At 36.4% G+C, this 13,170-nt stretch overlaps 1 protein-coding gene across 3 annotated transcripts in view; it reads right to left on the bottom strand.

Moving 5' to 3' along the window:
- LOC101723500 (uncharacterized) overlaps nucleotides 1–13,170 on the bottom strand; it is a 36,314-nt gene that overhangs the window by 10,984 nt on the left and 12,160 nt on the right. The window contains exons 1-2 of one of the 3 annotated variants that reach the window (XM_087211051.1): nucleotides 7,081–13,093; nucleotides 6,390–6,516 (exon numbers count right to left, since the gene is read on the bottom strand). The exons of 1 other annotated variant lie outside the window; for it this stretch is intronic. In XM_087211051.1, the coding sequence (XP_087067177.1) occupies nucleotides 6,390–6,516; nucleotides 7,081–7,167 (214 nt within the window). In that variant the 5' untranslated portion in view covers nucleotides 7,168–13,093. Of the gene's footprint in view, nucleotides 1–6,389; nucleotides 6,517–7,080; nucleotides 13,094–13,170 lie in introns of those variants that run through there. One more of the 3 variants, XM_004874739.4, reaches the window with a different exon arrangement.

Here is a 13,170-nt window from a genome sequence, read left to right as displayed (position 1 = left end):
AACAGTAAAAAGTAACAATAAAATATAATAAAAATGGAAACAGCAGTGAATGGGAAAACAAAGCAAGATTTTTAAAACAGGTGAAAAGAACAAGAGATTAGAAAAGTTCAATTAAAGAATAAAAATACTTCAAATACACAGATATAAGAGGAAGAAATAAAAAGAAAGAAGAAAAATTAGTTGTAAATACTCCTTGGCCAATGGTTTGGGTTGGTAAAGTTTCCTCCCAGGACCTCTAATACAGTCAGTATGGAAGAGGGTAGTGAGCTGCACCTGGACGTTTTGTATTTCCTTTCCACTCACACCTAAGAGGATGGCACACTATATGAATGAGGCACATCAAAGATACACTGTCTGCCTCAGGGTTCTATTCACTCTAGCGGCTTTTTACTATGTTTTTTTCTACACACCCAGAGCCACTTGGGTCCCGTTACTCCAGAGGGCCCAACTCTAGGTCCATGCACCCAGAGGCCAACAATCAATAAATGGAAAAGTCTATCCACACAGGGGGAGAAAATATTTCCAAACTATTTACCAAACAAGAGATTAATATTCTGAACACATCAGGAGTTCAACTCAATAGAAGAAACAATTCGGTACCACCTGGACTCCCTGAACTGGAAACAAAAGAGGATCTGGAAAAAATGAAATCAGAAATAATTTCTCAGATAACAGCAAAGATTGTGCCCATAGTGCATGACATGAATAATAAATCTAGAGAGGACACAGATTAAAAAAAATAGAGGGGCTGAGGAACATGTGGAATCCCAACAGGAAACAAATGGAATCAATACAACAGATGCAAACAGATTTCCAGGAGATTAAAAACTCCACTGAAAGTTTACGCAGCAGAATGAGCCAATGTGAGGACAGAATTTCAGATATAGAAGATGAGATTGCAATTAGTGACCAGGAAAAGAAAAAATTCTTTAAAATAGCTAGGGACCACAAGAAATCAATCCAGCAGCTGCTAGACAATGCAAAGAAGAGTAACATGAGACTGACTGGAGTCAATGAAGAAACAGGACAGAGTGCAGACAGATGACATGAAAAAATTGTTCACAAAAGTGATGGCAGAAAACTTCCCAAGCAGGGGAAAAGAACTCCACAAACAGGTAAGTGAGGCATATAGGACTCCAACTACCCTTGATCAAAAAAAATCTACACATAGCCATATCATAGGATTCCAGAAATCCAACAGAAGAACAAAATTCTACAAGCAATGAGAGAAAAGAAACAAATCACATACAAAGGAAAGCCCATCAGAATCACAGCAGAGTTCTCAACACAAACCCTTCAAGGGAAGAAGAGCTTGGAGTGATGTATTTCAAGTCCTAAAGGAAAATGGCCTCCAACCCAGACTGATGTACCCTGCAAAACTATCTTTCATAATTTATGGAGAAATAAGATACTCTCATGATAAAGAGAACCTTAGGAATTTCATGAATACCAAACCAACACTCCAAAAAATTTTAGACAATATCCTAGGAAAAGACAATGAGGATCACACCTTCAGGAAGCCCAGCAGAATGAATCTGTTGGGTGTGAAATTAAATGCAAAGGGGGAGAATCCAACAAAAAGAAAAAGTCATGACAAGGCTTTTCAAACTTTTAACTTCATCTCCCTAATGAGTGCATGATTCAATCTTGTTATTATACTGATTAGCATTTTTCTGATTCTAGTGTTCCACACCTTTCCTTGTGCTGTACTCGCTACTTATCACCTTGTGTCTACTTTTTAATTGGGTTGTCTATTAATGAGCTGTAAGAGTTCTTTATATATTCTGGTCATAGGTTATATGCATTGTAAATATGGTCTGTTTAAGGACTACTTTTCATTTTAACGATGTCATTTAAAGTTCTAAATTTTGATGGAATCTCATATTTCAACTTTTTATCTTTTATGCATCATGTTTTTTGTATCCTAGGAAGTTTTTGTCTACCCTAAATTCATAAACATTTTCCCTTATAATTTCTTCTTAAAGGTTTATAGTTTTAGTCTTTCACATTTAGGCTCATAGATCCTTTCAAATTATTTTTATGTATGGAAATAAAGGGTTGAGGTTAACTTTTTATATACGGATACCAGGTGTTCTAGTGCCACTGGCTGAAAACACTATCTCTTCCTCGGCTCTTGAACTGAGTTTATATTCTATAAAATGCTAATGTTAAATAATCTTTCAAAACTCAGTGCACCATATACGTGTGGTTCTATTTCTAGATTCTCTGTTTTAGTCAAATGATTTATATGTCTTTCCTTACACCAACACTGCCTTGATTACTGTAGCTTTAGAAGAAATCTTAAAATTAGGTACTAAACATCTTCCAACACTGTTTTGGTTTTTTGTTTTTAACTTTTCTAGGTCCTTTGTACTCCTACATAACTTTTAAATTTCAATATTCAATTCTTCATTTACGGCAAGTATACACAGAACTGAATTTTTATATACACCTTGTGTTTTCTAATCCTGCTAAACTCAAGCACAAGTTCTAGGGGCTCCTAGAGATTTCTTAGTATTTTCTCTGTAGATGATCATTTCATCTACATATAACGATTTTGCATCTGCCGTGCCAATCCAAACCTAGTTGTGTCATTTTATTGCCAGACTATTTTGGTTTGGGCTTATGTTTCAAAGTTTAATGGACAGATAAAGAGTAAGCATATCTGCCCTTGTTCCCTACCTTAAGGAGAAAGCATTATCTTCTCCATTTATATAAGGCGTTCTTGCTGGAAGTATGGAGTACATGTCTTTAATCTGTTGAGAAGTTTCTGTTCTACTTCTAGTCTCCTAATAGCTTTTACCATGAACAGCTGTAGAATTTAGTCCAATACTTTTTCTCCAACTACTGACAGGATCATATGGATTTTTCCTTTCCTCTGTTAAAATAATGACTTTTGGGGGTGGATCTTCCAAAGCTGAACCAACACTGCCATCCCTATAACAAAACCACTTTCTACATTCTGCCAGATCTGACTTCTAATAGTTTGTTTTGTTAAACAAATTTCTATCTATGTTCATACTTTTTTCTTCTATTATCTTTATCCAGTTTTAGGATTAGCACAATGTTGAGTTCCTAAAATGAGGGGAGAAGTATTCCTTCTTTTTTCTGCTTTGTTTGATATAATTTATTAGTTAAAGTGTATAGCCTGCTGTTGTCATATAGGTAGGTTTTCAAGCTAGGAATATACTTTCTTTAATAGGTGCTATTCAAATTTTATATGTCCTCCAGAGTTTCATTAATTCTTCTTCCAGGGTACTTCTTAGAAGTTGTCAAATTTATTTCAAAATAGATTTTTGTAATACGCTTTCTATACCTCTATAAATTCTGTAAAATCTGTGGTAATGTCTCCTAGATCTTGATATTGTAATTTTAAAAATGTATAATTGCTGTGTAATAGGAAGTAAAAGTTTAAAGGAGCAGAGGAAGTGGGAGGGGTAGGGGAAAGGGAAGAAGGGAAAAGAAAAAATATGAGAAAAGGAAAAAAATGGAAACAAAGTCTTTGCAAATAGGGAAGGGTGAAGGGGGTGAAGGGAGGGCAGGGGAAGGGGAAAAAAAAATAAGAACCAAGATACTCATGTAATGGTACAAGATCCCAATGATGTAAGTAACTGTATTTTATACGTAAAATGTACCAGTAAACTTAATGGGGAAAAAAAAATCTACACATAGGAATATAATAGTTAAGATTTCAGAAACCCAACAGAAGAACAAAATTCTACAAGCAGTGAGAGAAAAGCAACAAATCACATACAAAGGAAAGCCCATCAGAATCACAGCAGACTTCTCAGTGCAAACCTTTAAGGCAAGAAGAGCTTGGAGTGACATATTTCAAGCCCTAAAGGAAAATAGCCTCCAAGCCAGGTTGTTGTACTCTGCAAAACTATCTTTTAAAATTGATGGAGAAATAAGATACTTTCATGACAAAGAGCACCTTAGGAACTTCCTGAATACCAAACCAGCACTCTAAAACATTTGAGACAATATCCTAGGAAAAGACAACAAGGATCACAACCCCAGGTAGCCCAGGAGAATGAATCCATTGGGCATGACAAGAAATTAAAAACAAAGAAGGAGAATCCAACAAAAACAAAAAGTCATGTCAATGATAAGTCAATACATATCAGTTACTCAATTCACCAATCAAAAGAAACAGACTGGCACAACGGGTCAAGAAGCAAGATCCAACAATATGCTGCATACAAGAAACAATTCAAAAAGAAACTCATAGACTGAAAGTTAAAGGGTGGAAAGCAATACTCCATGCAACAGGAACCCAAAAAAAAGCAGGAGTAGCTATCCTCTTTGCAGATCAATTGGATTTTAAACCAACACTGATTAAGAGAGACAAAGAAGGACACTACATCCGTGTAAAGGGAACAATCCAAGAAGAGATGACAATCATAAACATATATGCACCAAACACCTGTGTGCCCAACTATATAAAACAAATACTAACGGACATGAAAAATCAAATAAACACTAATACAATAGTAGTGGGGGACCTCAATATCCCACTGTCACAAATAGATAGATCAAACTAGACAAAAAATAAGTAACAAAATATTAGAACTCAATCAAACTCCTGAACAAATGAACTTAACAGATGTTTACAGAGTGTATTCTGTTTACAAAGTGTATTCTGTGTAAATCAGAATACACATTCTTTTCATCTGCACATGGGTCGTTCTCCAAAATAGACTACATACTCACTCATAGAACATATTTAAGTGCAAAGGAATTGAAGTTAGACCCTGTAGATTATCAGAACATAGGGCAATGAAATTGGAGATCAATAGCAAAAGAAACCGCAAAAATTTCATAAACATATGGAAATTGGACAACAAACTTCTGAATAACCAAAGGGTCACAGAGGAAATTAAAGAAGAAATCAGACAGTTCCTACAATTAATTGACAATGACAATACAACATATTGGAATTTGTGGGACACAATGAAAGCAGTCTTACAAGGGAAATTCAGTGAATACTCAGGAAAACAGAGCAAGCCCAATTAAACAATCTGATGCTGAACCTCAAGCGTCTAGAAAAGGAAGAGCTGGACAAACTCAAAGCTCATATAAGGAAGGAAATTACAAAGATCAGAGCAGAAATCAAATCAATGGAGACTAAGACAATGAAAAAACAATTCAATTAAAAACAGCAAGCTGGACATGGAGTCACACATGTGTAATTCTAGCTGCTAGGGAGCCTCACTGAGGTAGCAGAATCGAACTTCAAGGACAGTCTTAGACAACTACCTCAAAAATAAAAGCTGAGGATATAGCTCACTGATAGAGTGCTTGCCTATCATATACAAGGTCCTGGGTTCCATCACCAGTACCACCCAAATACAAAAGAAACAAAAAACCTGGGCAAATGATCTGAACAGAGAGTTCTCAAGAGGACATATAAATAGCCTAAAATTATATAAGCAAATGCTTAACGTCCTTAATCACTGGGGAAATGTAAATCAAACTCATGAGATACCAGTGCACTGCAGTTAGAGTGGTTATCATCAATATGAAAAATAACAAATGCTGGCAAGGATGCAGAGAAAAGGATACTCTCCTACACAACTGCTGGACATGTAAATATACAGCCACTATAAAATACAGGATGAAAGAAACAGAACTACCATATGATACAGCTATCCCATATATATTCACTCAAAGGAAATTAACCCTGTTTTAAAGAGAAATCTGTACTTTCACATTTACTGCAGCACTATTCACAAAAGCCATGCTGCAGAATCAACCTAGGTGGTCCATCAACAGATAAATGAATAAAGAAAATGTAGTACGTATATCCATGGAAATATTACTCAACCATTAAAAAAATTAGCAAAATTCTTTCATTTGCAACAACATGGATGGAACTAGAGGACATTATGTTAAGTGAAATAAGTGTCAGGCACAGAGAGACACACACTGCATACTGTCACTTATATGTGCAAGCTAAACTGGATCTCAGAGAAACAAAACAGTGGTTAGTGGCTCATGGAAGCATGTGGGAAGAGGGCAGGATGGAGAGAAGAGGCATACAGGGGTGCAATTGGATAGGAGCAAGAACTTCTAATATTCATAGCATAACTATGGTTAGCAACAATTAATTGACTATTTCAGAAAACTAGTAGACATAATTTTAATGTTCCCAATACAAACCAGAGATACACAGGTGAGGTAAAATACTTGTCAATTATCCTGACTTAATCAATACAGGTTGTATTCATGTATTGAAACCTATGCTCTACCCTATAAATGTGCAAATGGTATATGATGGCTAAAGATACATAGAAGTAGCACTAAAACGCAGACAACGGTTCCTGCATTTACTAACCAAAAAGAACATAACTGCTACCAGAGTTATTAGGGTAGGAGGTTTCACTCACCCAAGGCCACCAGATTATTGTAGGTCTCCAGCATCACTTCTCTGTAGAGGTTCCTCTGGGCATCACTGAGATCCTTCCACTCCTCCCATGTGAAGTCCACAGACACATCCTCAAATGACACCAGCCCCTGCAAGGGGACATTTCTCATCAACCCAAATCTTCAGCATTGGGCCAGAAGAACAGGAAAGTGGGTGTTCCCTCTTCTATGTGAAACTGTGTCTTACGTGTGTTTTTTGTAAGATGCAGCTTGATCTGTACTTCACATTATAGGAGGAAAAAAATCAGAAATATCTGGCCTCTATGCTAATTTAGTATTCAAAAATAATCCCAGCACCCTGGGACGCTGAGGCAGGAAGATTCCAAGTTGGAGCCTAGCCTGGGCAACTTAGTGACTTAGCAAGACCCCCTCTAGAAATAAAAAAAAATTTAGGGCCGGGGATTTAGCTCAGTGGTTTCGCTGCCTGCTACACAAGTATAAGGACCTGAGTTCGATCCCCAGTACCAAAAAAAAAAAAAAAAAAGAAAAAATTTAAAAAGGGCTGTAGATATAGCTCAGTGCAATGGCCCTGGATTAAATCCCCAGAACCCAACTCCCTCCCCAAAACCAACCAAACAAAATAAATGATTACAGAATTTCTCTTATAGATTTTGAGATGCCATGCTATGTCGTTCAAGCTGGACTTGAGCTCACCATGTAGCCCTGGCTGGCCCCAAACTCAGAGCGATTCTCCTGCCTCAGCCTCCTGAGTGCTGGAATTACAGAAGTGCACCACCACATTCAGCTCTCCTTTATAGATTTAGAACTGTTCTTGTTCCTAGCAAGAACAGTATAAATAACGTTCTGCCCCCTAAAAGGAGCTAACAATCTAGTGTAAAGACTTAAGTATAAACACACATCGGAAATAATGTGTTCAATAACCTACAGCATCTGTTCAATATAGAAAAGAGTACTAATGAGGCAGAATACAAGATAGCTTTGTGTTACAAGGTTATGCATGTTCTACATGAATGTGTTCTCATGAATACGAAGCAACAGAAGTTGTAAAAGCACAAAAAACGTATTGCAGGTTGATGTGTGTGTTCCTGGGCTGAGATAAGTGATAAAGCAGTAAACATGTTCAATCACTGATAATCGAATGCTTTTGCATTTAAATACTTGGCCTAATTCAATCAACTTAAACTTCAGGTGTTCCCCATTACAGGTAAAACTACTTATATATTACAGTCATGACCATACTTCTATTTCCATCCTAAATCCAAAACAACTGCTAGTATCCATATAGAATTGAAAATCACCTAATTCCTAAGATAGAAAGTAAATAATAAGGGGCCAATAAAAAGTGGTAAGTTACTTGAACAGATATGCATTCTGCAAGTCATCCCATAAGAGGAGAATGGTGAAGGACTTAAGAATCTTTCAGAGGGGAAAAAAACATAGTAACACATTACTGCTTACTTTAGGAGATACAGCATTAAGAATACAGAATAGGGAACTTATCCTAAAAAAAGAGAAAAAAGAAAAGAGAAAGCAGGACTACAATTGGTTGTGCCTAGGTTGAAAATGAGAGCCTACCTCCAAACTGCTTGCATGGCCAACTACATACAAACGTGTCCTATAATCTAAAATTGGGGGAAAGAACAATGAATACAATGGAAAGAAGTTAGATTGATCTTAAACTGTGTTTGAAAAGTCTGTGATTAAGTATGCAGGGAAACCCAACAGGCACTAGAAAACATGATCTAGAGTTCAGCAGGGAGATTTAAGGTGAATGTTCAGAAGCAGCAGAACCTGCATGGTTGCTGGAACAATCCCAGTGAGAAATGGCTCAAAGAGAACCTAAGAGATTCAAAGAATAGAAACAAGCATGGAATGTGACAAAACAATAATATTCAGAGTTTGAGGATCATGAGAACAGATGAAGACTTTGGGGGATGGGGGGTACCAGGGATCAAACTCGGGTCCTTGCACTTGAGAGGAAGGTGGCGGAAACACTGAGCTAAATCCTCGGACCCAGATGAAGACTTAAAATATTGATTCTAGGGACAAAGAAAAGTTCAGAGAGAAGGTGAGCGAATCCCAGCAAGCAGGAAGAGGCTCCCCCGCCGCCATTCCACATTCCTAGGGCAGAGAAGGTGAGCCAGTCCCAGCACCCAGGAGGAGGCTCCCCCGCTGCCATTCCATGGTCCTAGGAAACAGAAGGTGAGCCGTGCGGGTGCCAGAATCACTGCCCCTGACCCGTGGAAATGAGAAGACACGTAAACAAGCCTCAAAAACAGACTTCCAGATCACCTACAGCAACCCCAAAGGGAAACGAGATGGAACAATCTGATACTCAACCACCTGGACAACCCTGAACTGGCAACAAAAGAGGATCTGGAAAAAATGAAATCAGAAATACTTTCTCAGATAACAGCAAAGATTGTGGCCATAATGCAAGACATGATTAATAAATCTAGAGAGGACATAGATTAAAAAAAATAGAGGATCTGAGGAACATGATGGAATCCCAACACAGGAAACAAATGGAATCCATAAAACAGATGGAAACAGATTTCCAGGAGATTAAAAACTCGATTGAAAGTCTACACAGCAGAATGAAGCAATGTGAGGACAGAATTTCAGACATAGAAGATAAGATTGCAATTAGTGACCAGGAAAAGAAAAATTGCTTTAAAATGGTAAGGGACCATGAGAAATCAATCCAGCAGCTGCTAGACAATGCAAAGAAGAACAACATAAGACTGATTGGTGTCAATGAAGAAACAGGAGAGAGTGCAGATGACATAAAAAAGCTGTTCACAGAAGTGATGCCAGAAAACTTCTCAAGCAGGGGAAAAGAACTTCACATACAGATAAGTGAGGCATACAGGACTCCAAATAGCCTTGACCAAAAAAATTCTACACATAGGCATATAATAGTTAGGATTCCAGAAATCCAACAGAAGAACAAAATTCTACAAGCAGTGAGAGAAAAGAAATCACAAACAAAGGAAAGCCCATCAGGATCACAGCAGACTTCTCAATGCAAACCCTCAAGGCAAAAAGAGCTTGGAGTGATGTATTTCAAGCCCTAAAGGAAAACAGCCTCCAACCCAGATTGATATACTCTGCAAAACTATCTTTCAAAATTGATGGAGAAATAAGATACTTTCATGATAAAGAGCACCTTAGGAACTTCATGAATACCAAACCAGCACTCCAAAAAATTTTAGACAATATCCTAGGAAAAGACAATGAGGATCACAACCCCAGGAAGCCCAGAATGAATCTGTTGGGCATGACAAATTAAACACAAAGGGGGAGAACCCAACAAAAAGAAAAAGTCATGACAAGGATTTTAAAACTTTTAACTTCATCTCCCTAATGAGTATATAATTCAACCTTGTTATTGTACATGATTAGTATTTTTCTGATTCTAGTGTTCCACACCTTTCCTTGTGCTGTACTGGCTATTTATCATCTTCTTGTGTATATTTTTTAATTGGGTTGTCTATTAATGAGCTGTAAGAGTTCTTTATATATTCTGGTCATAGGTTATATGCATTGTAAATACGGTCTATTTAAGGACTACTTTTCATTTTAACGATGTCATTTAAAGTTCTAAATTTTCATGGAATCTCATTTTTCAATTTTTTCCTTTTATACATCATGGTTTTTGTATCCTAGGAAGTTCCTGCCTACCCTAAATTCATAAACATCTTCCCTTATAATTTCTTCTTAAAGTTTTATACTTTTAGGCTTTCATATTTAGATTCATAGAACCTTTCAAATTATTTTTATGTACGGAAATAAAGGGTTGAGGCTAATTTTTTATAGAACACCAGGTGTTCTAGGGCCATTTGCTAAAAACACTATCTTTTCCTCAGTTCTTGAATTGAGTTTATATTCTATAAAATGTTAATGTTGAATAATCTTTCATAACTCAGTGGACCATATAAGTGTGGTTCTATTTCTAGATTCTCTGTTCTATTCCAATGATCTTACAACACTGCCTTGATTATTGTAGCTTTAGAGGAAGTCTTAAAATCAGGTACTAAATGTTTTCTAACACTGTTTGGGGGTGTTTTTTTTTTAAACTTTTCTAGGTCCTTTGTACTCTTACATAACTTTTAAATTTCAATATCCAATTCTTCAATTATAGCAAGTATGCATAGAACTGAATTTTTTATATACTTTTGTGTTTTCTAATCCTGCTAAATTCAAATACAAGTTCTAGGGGCCCCTAGAGATTTCTTAGTATTTTCTCTGCAGATGATCATTTCATCTACAAAGATTTTGCTTCTACCTTGCCAATCCTATCCTAATTGTCATTTTATTGCCAGACTATTTTGGTTTGGGCTTATGTTTCGAAGTTTAATGGACAGATGAAGAGTCGGCATACCTGCCCTTGTTCCCCACCTTAGGAAGAAAGCATTGTATCTTCTCCATTCATATAAGGCGTTTTTGCTGGAAGTACGGGGTGCATGTCTTTAATCTGTTGAGAAGGTTCTGTTCTACTTCTAGTCTTCTGATAGCTTTTGCCATGAACAGCTGTGGAATTTATTCCAATACTTTTTCTGCAACTACTGACAGGATCATATGGCTTTTTTCTTTCCTCTGCTAAAATGATGACTTTTGGGGGTGGATCGTCCAATGCTGAACCAACATGGCCATCTCTATAATAAAACCACTTTCTACATACTGCCAGATCTGACTTCTAATAGTTGATTTTGTTAAATTTCTATCTATTTCATACTTTTTTCTTCTATTATCTTTATCCAGTTTTAGAATTAGCACAATGTTGATTTCCGAAAATGAGGGGAGAAGTGTTCCTTTTTTTTTTCTACTTTAAATGTTTAATATAATTTATCAGTTAAAATATATATGAGCCTGTTGTTGACATATAGGTAGGTTTACAAGCTAGGAATATACTTTCTTCAATAGGTGCTATTCAAATTTTATATTTCCTCCAGAGTTAGTTTCATTAATTTGTCTTCCAAGGTACTTCTTAGAAGTTACCAAATTTATTTCAAAACAGAGTTTTGAAATATGCTTTCTATATCCTTTTAAATTCTGTAAAATCTGTAGTAATGTCTCCTAGATCTTGATATTGTAATTTTAAAAATGCATAATTGATATTGTGTAATAGGATGTAAAGGTCTAAAGGAGCAGGGGAAGTGGGAGGGGTAAGGGAAAGGAAAGAAGGGAAAAGAAAAAATATGAGAAAAGGAAAAAAATGGAAACAAAATCTTTTCAAATAGGGAAGAGTAGAGGGGGTGAAGGGAGGGCAAGGGAAGGGAAAAAAAATAAGAACCAAGATACTCATGAAATGGTACAAGATCCCAATGATGTATGTAAATGTATTTTATACCTAAAATGTACCAATAAACTTAATGGGGGGGGTTCAATATTAAGAAATTGATGTACTTCATTGTATACTCAGAGCTATGAAAAAAAATCTTGTAATTATGCATATAAGCATGAAGAAAGTATTTTTTGTAACATTACCCATCTGTAATAAAGGCCCTCAATAAAAGAGAATTCAGGGCAACCTTTCTTAACATGATAAAATGTACCTTCTTAGCTCAAACACAGCATAGCAGTTAAAAAGGAAACAGGGAGGTATAAAAGATGCAGTGCACAGAGGTACTAGTCAATCAAAATGAAAAGAAAAAATTTAAAACTGAGAATGCTTATGATTTGCATGTAATTATACCTATAGAACACAAGAGAATCTCAGTATTCCAAGTAAGAATTCAATAAGTTAATAAACTATAAAAATAACTATATATATAGTGTTAATGAGCTAGGACTGCCATAATAAATGCCATAGACTGAATGGCTTAAACAAAAATTCTCAAGGGTCGGGGATTTAGCTCAGTGGTTCTGCCACCTGCCTTGGAAGTGTAAGGACCTGAGTTCGATCCCTGGTACCAAAAAAAAAAAAAAGAACCAAGAAAAATTATCAAAATTCTGCAGGCTGCAAAATCCAAGATCAAGGTACCAGCCAATTCAGATTCCAGGAATGATAAGGTCTCTCTTCCTGGCTTAACAAGGGCAACCTTCTTGATGTCTCCTTGAAAAATAAAGAGAGAAAAGAAATGCCTTCCTCTTCTTTTACACCATCAATTCCGTGAGATAAGGGACCAACACTTATGCCTCATTCAACCATAATTACCTTCTATTAAGTCCTACCTCCAAATACAGTCACGTTAGGCTGCAGGGATAGGCTTCAACATTTAAATTCTTTGGGGACACAATTCACCCACAGCATTGTGTTGCTCTTCACTGATGAAAGAATACCCCCTGGGAGTGAAACTCAAACAAACTTGTAATCTCTCATTTGCCTATGTGACCAAAGGCATTTGAATGGAAGTAGTAAGTGTTCTTCTAAGCAGTAGTTATAGGAGCCATACACAGGTCATCATGTTCTACTTATTCCATGAGGAATATAAAAAATTAATCCTCTCTCTGGGGCTCTGTACCAGAGAGCAGCAGACCCTCACCTGAGAGGAAATGTGAGTCTAAAAGAAACATGTGCTTTTGATCTACTTGGAAACTTAATCAGCACCATCACAAAAGACAAACTTCATTGGCAGCATCACTAGCAATAATTTAGCAAGTACTGCAAAAATGGTGATCTATGTTATCCTAAATACTAAATGAATAAAACAGTATAAATTCTAAAAGAGCTGAAATAGTTATTAAGTGACTAAATGCCTATTAACAATGTTATCTAAAGTAACTGTTACTTAGGCATTTATTTAGGATAACAAGGTAACTTTTACACAATACAAGTCT

The sequence above is a fragment of the Heterocephalus glaber genome, unplaced genomic scaffold (genome assembly GCF_053883595.1).
Source record: "Heterocephalus glaber isolate CG9 unplaced genomic scaffold, H.glaber_assembly_v1.0 deba00001272, whole genome shotgun sequence".
Taxonomy (NCBI): Eukaryota; Metazoa; Chordata; class Mammalia; order Rodentia; family Bathyergidae; genus Heterocephalus; species Heterocephalus glaber.
Note: the sequence above shows the minus strand (reverse complement) of the source record. Positions and strands in the feature narration are given on the sequence as shown.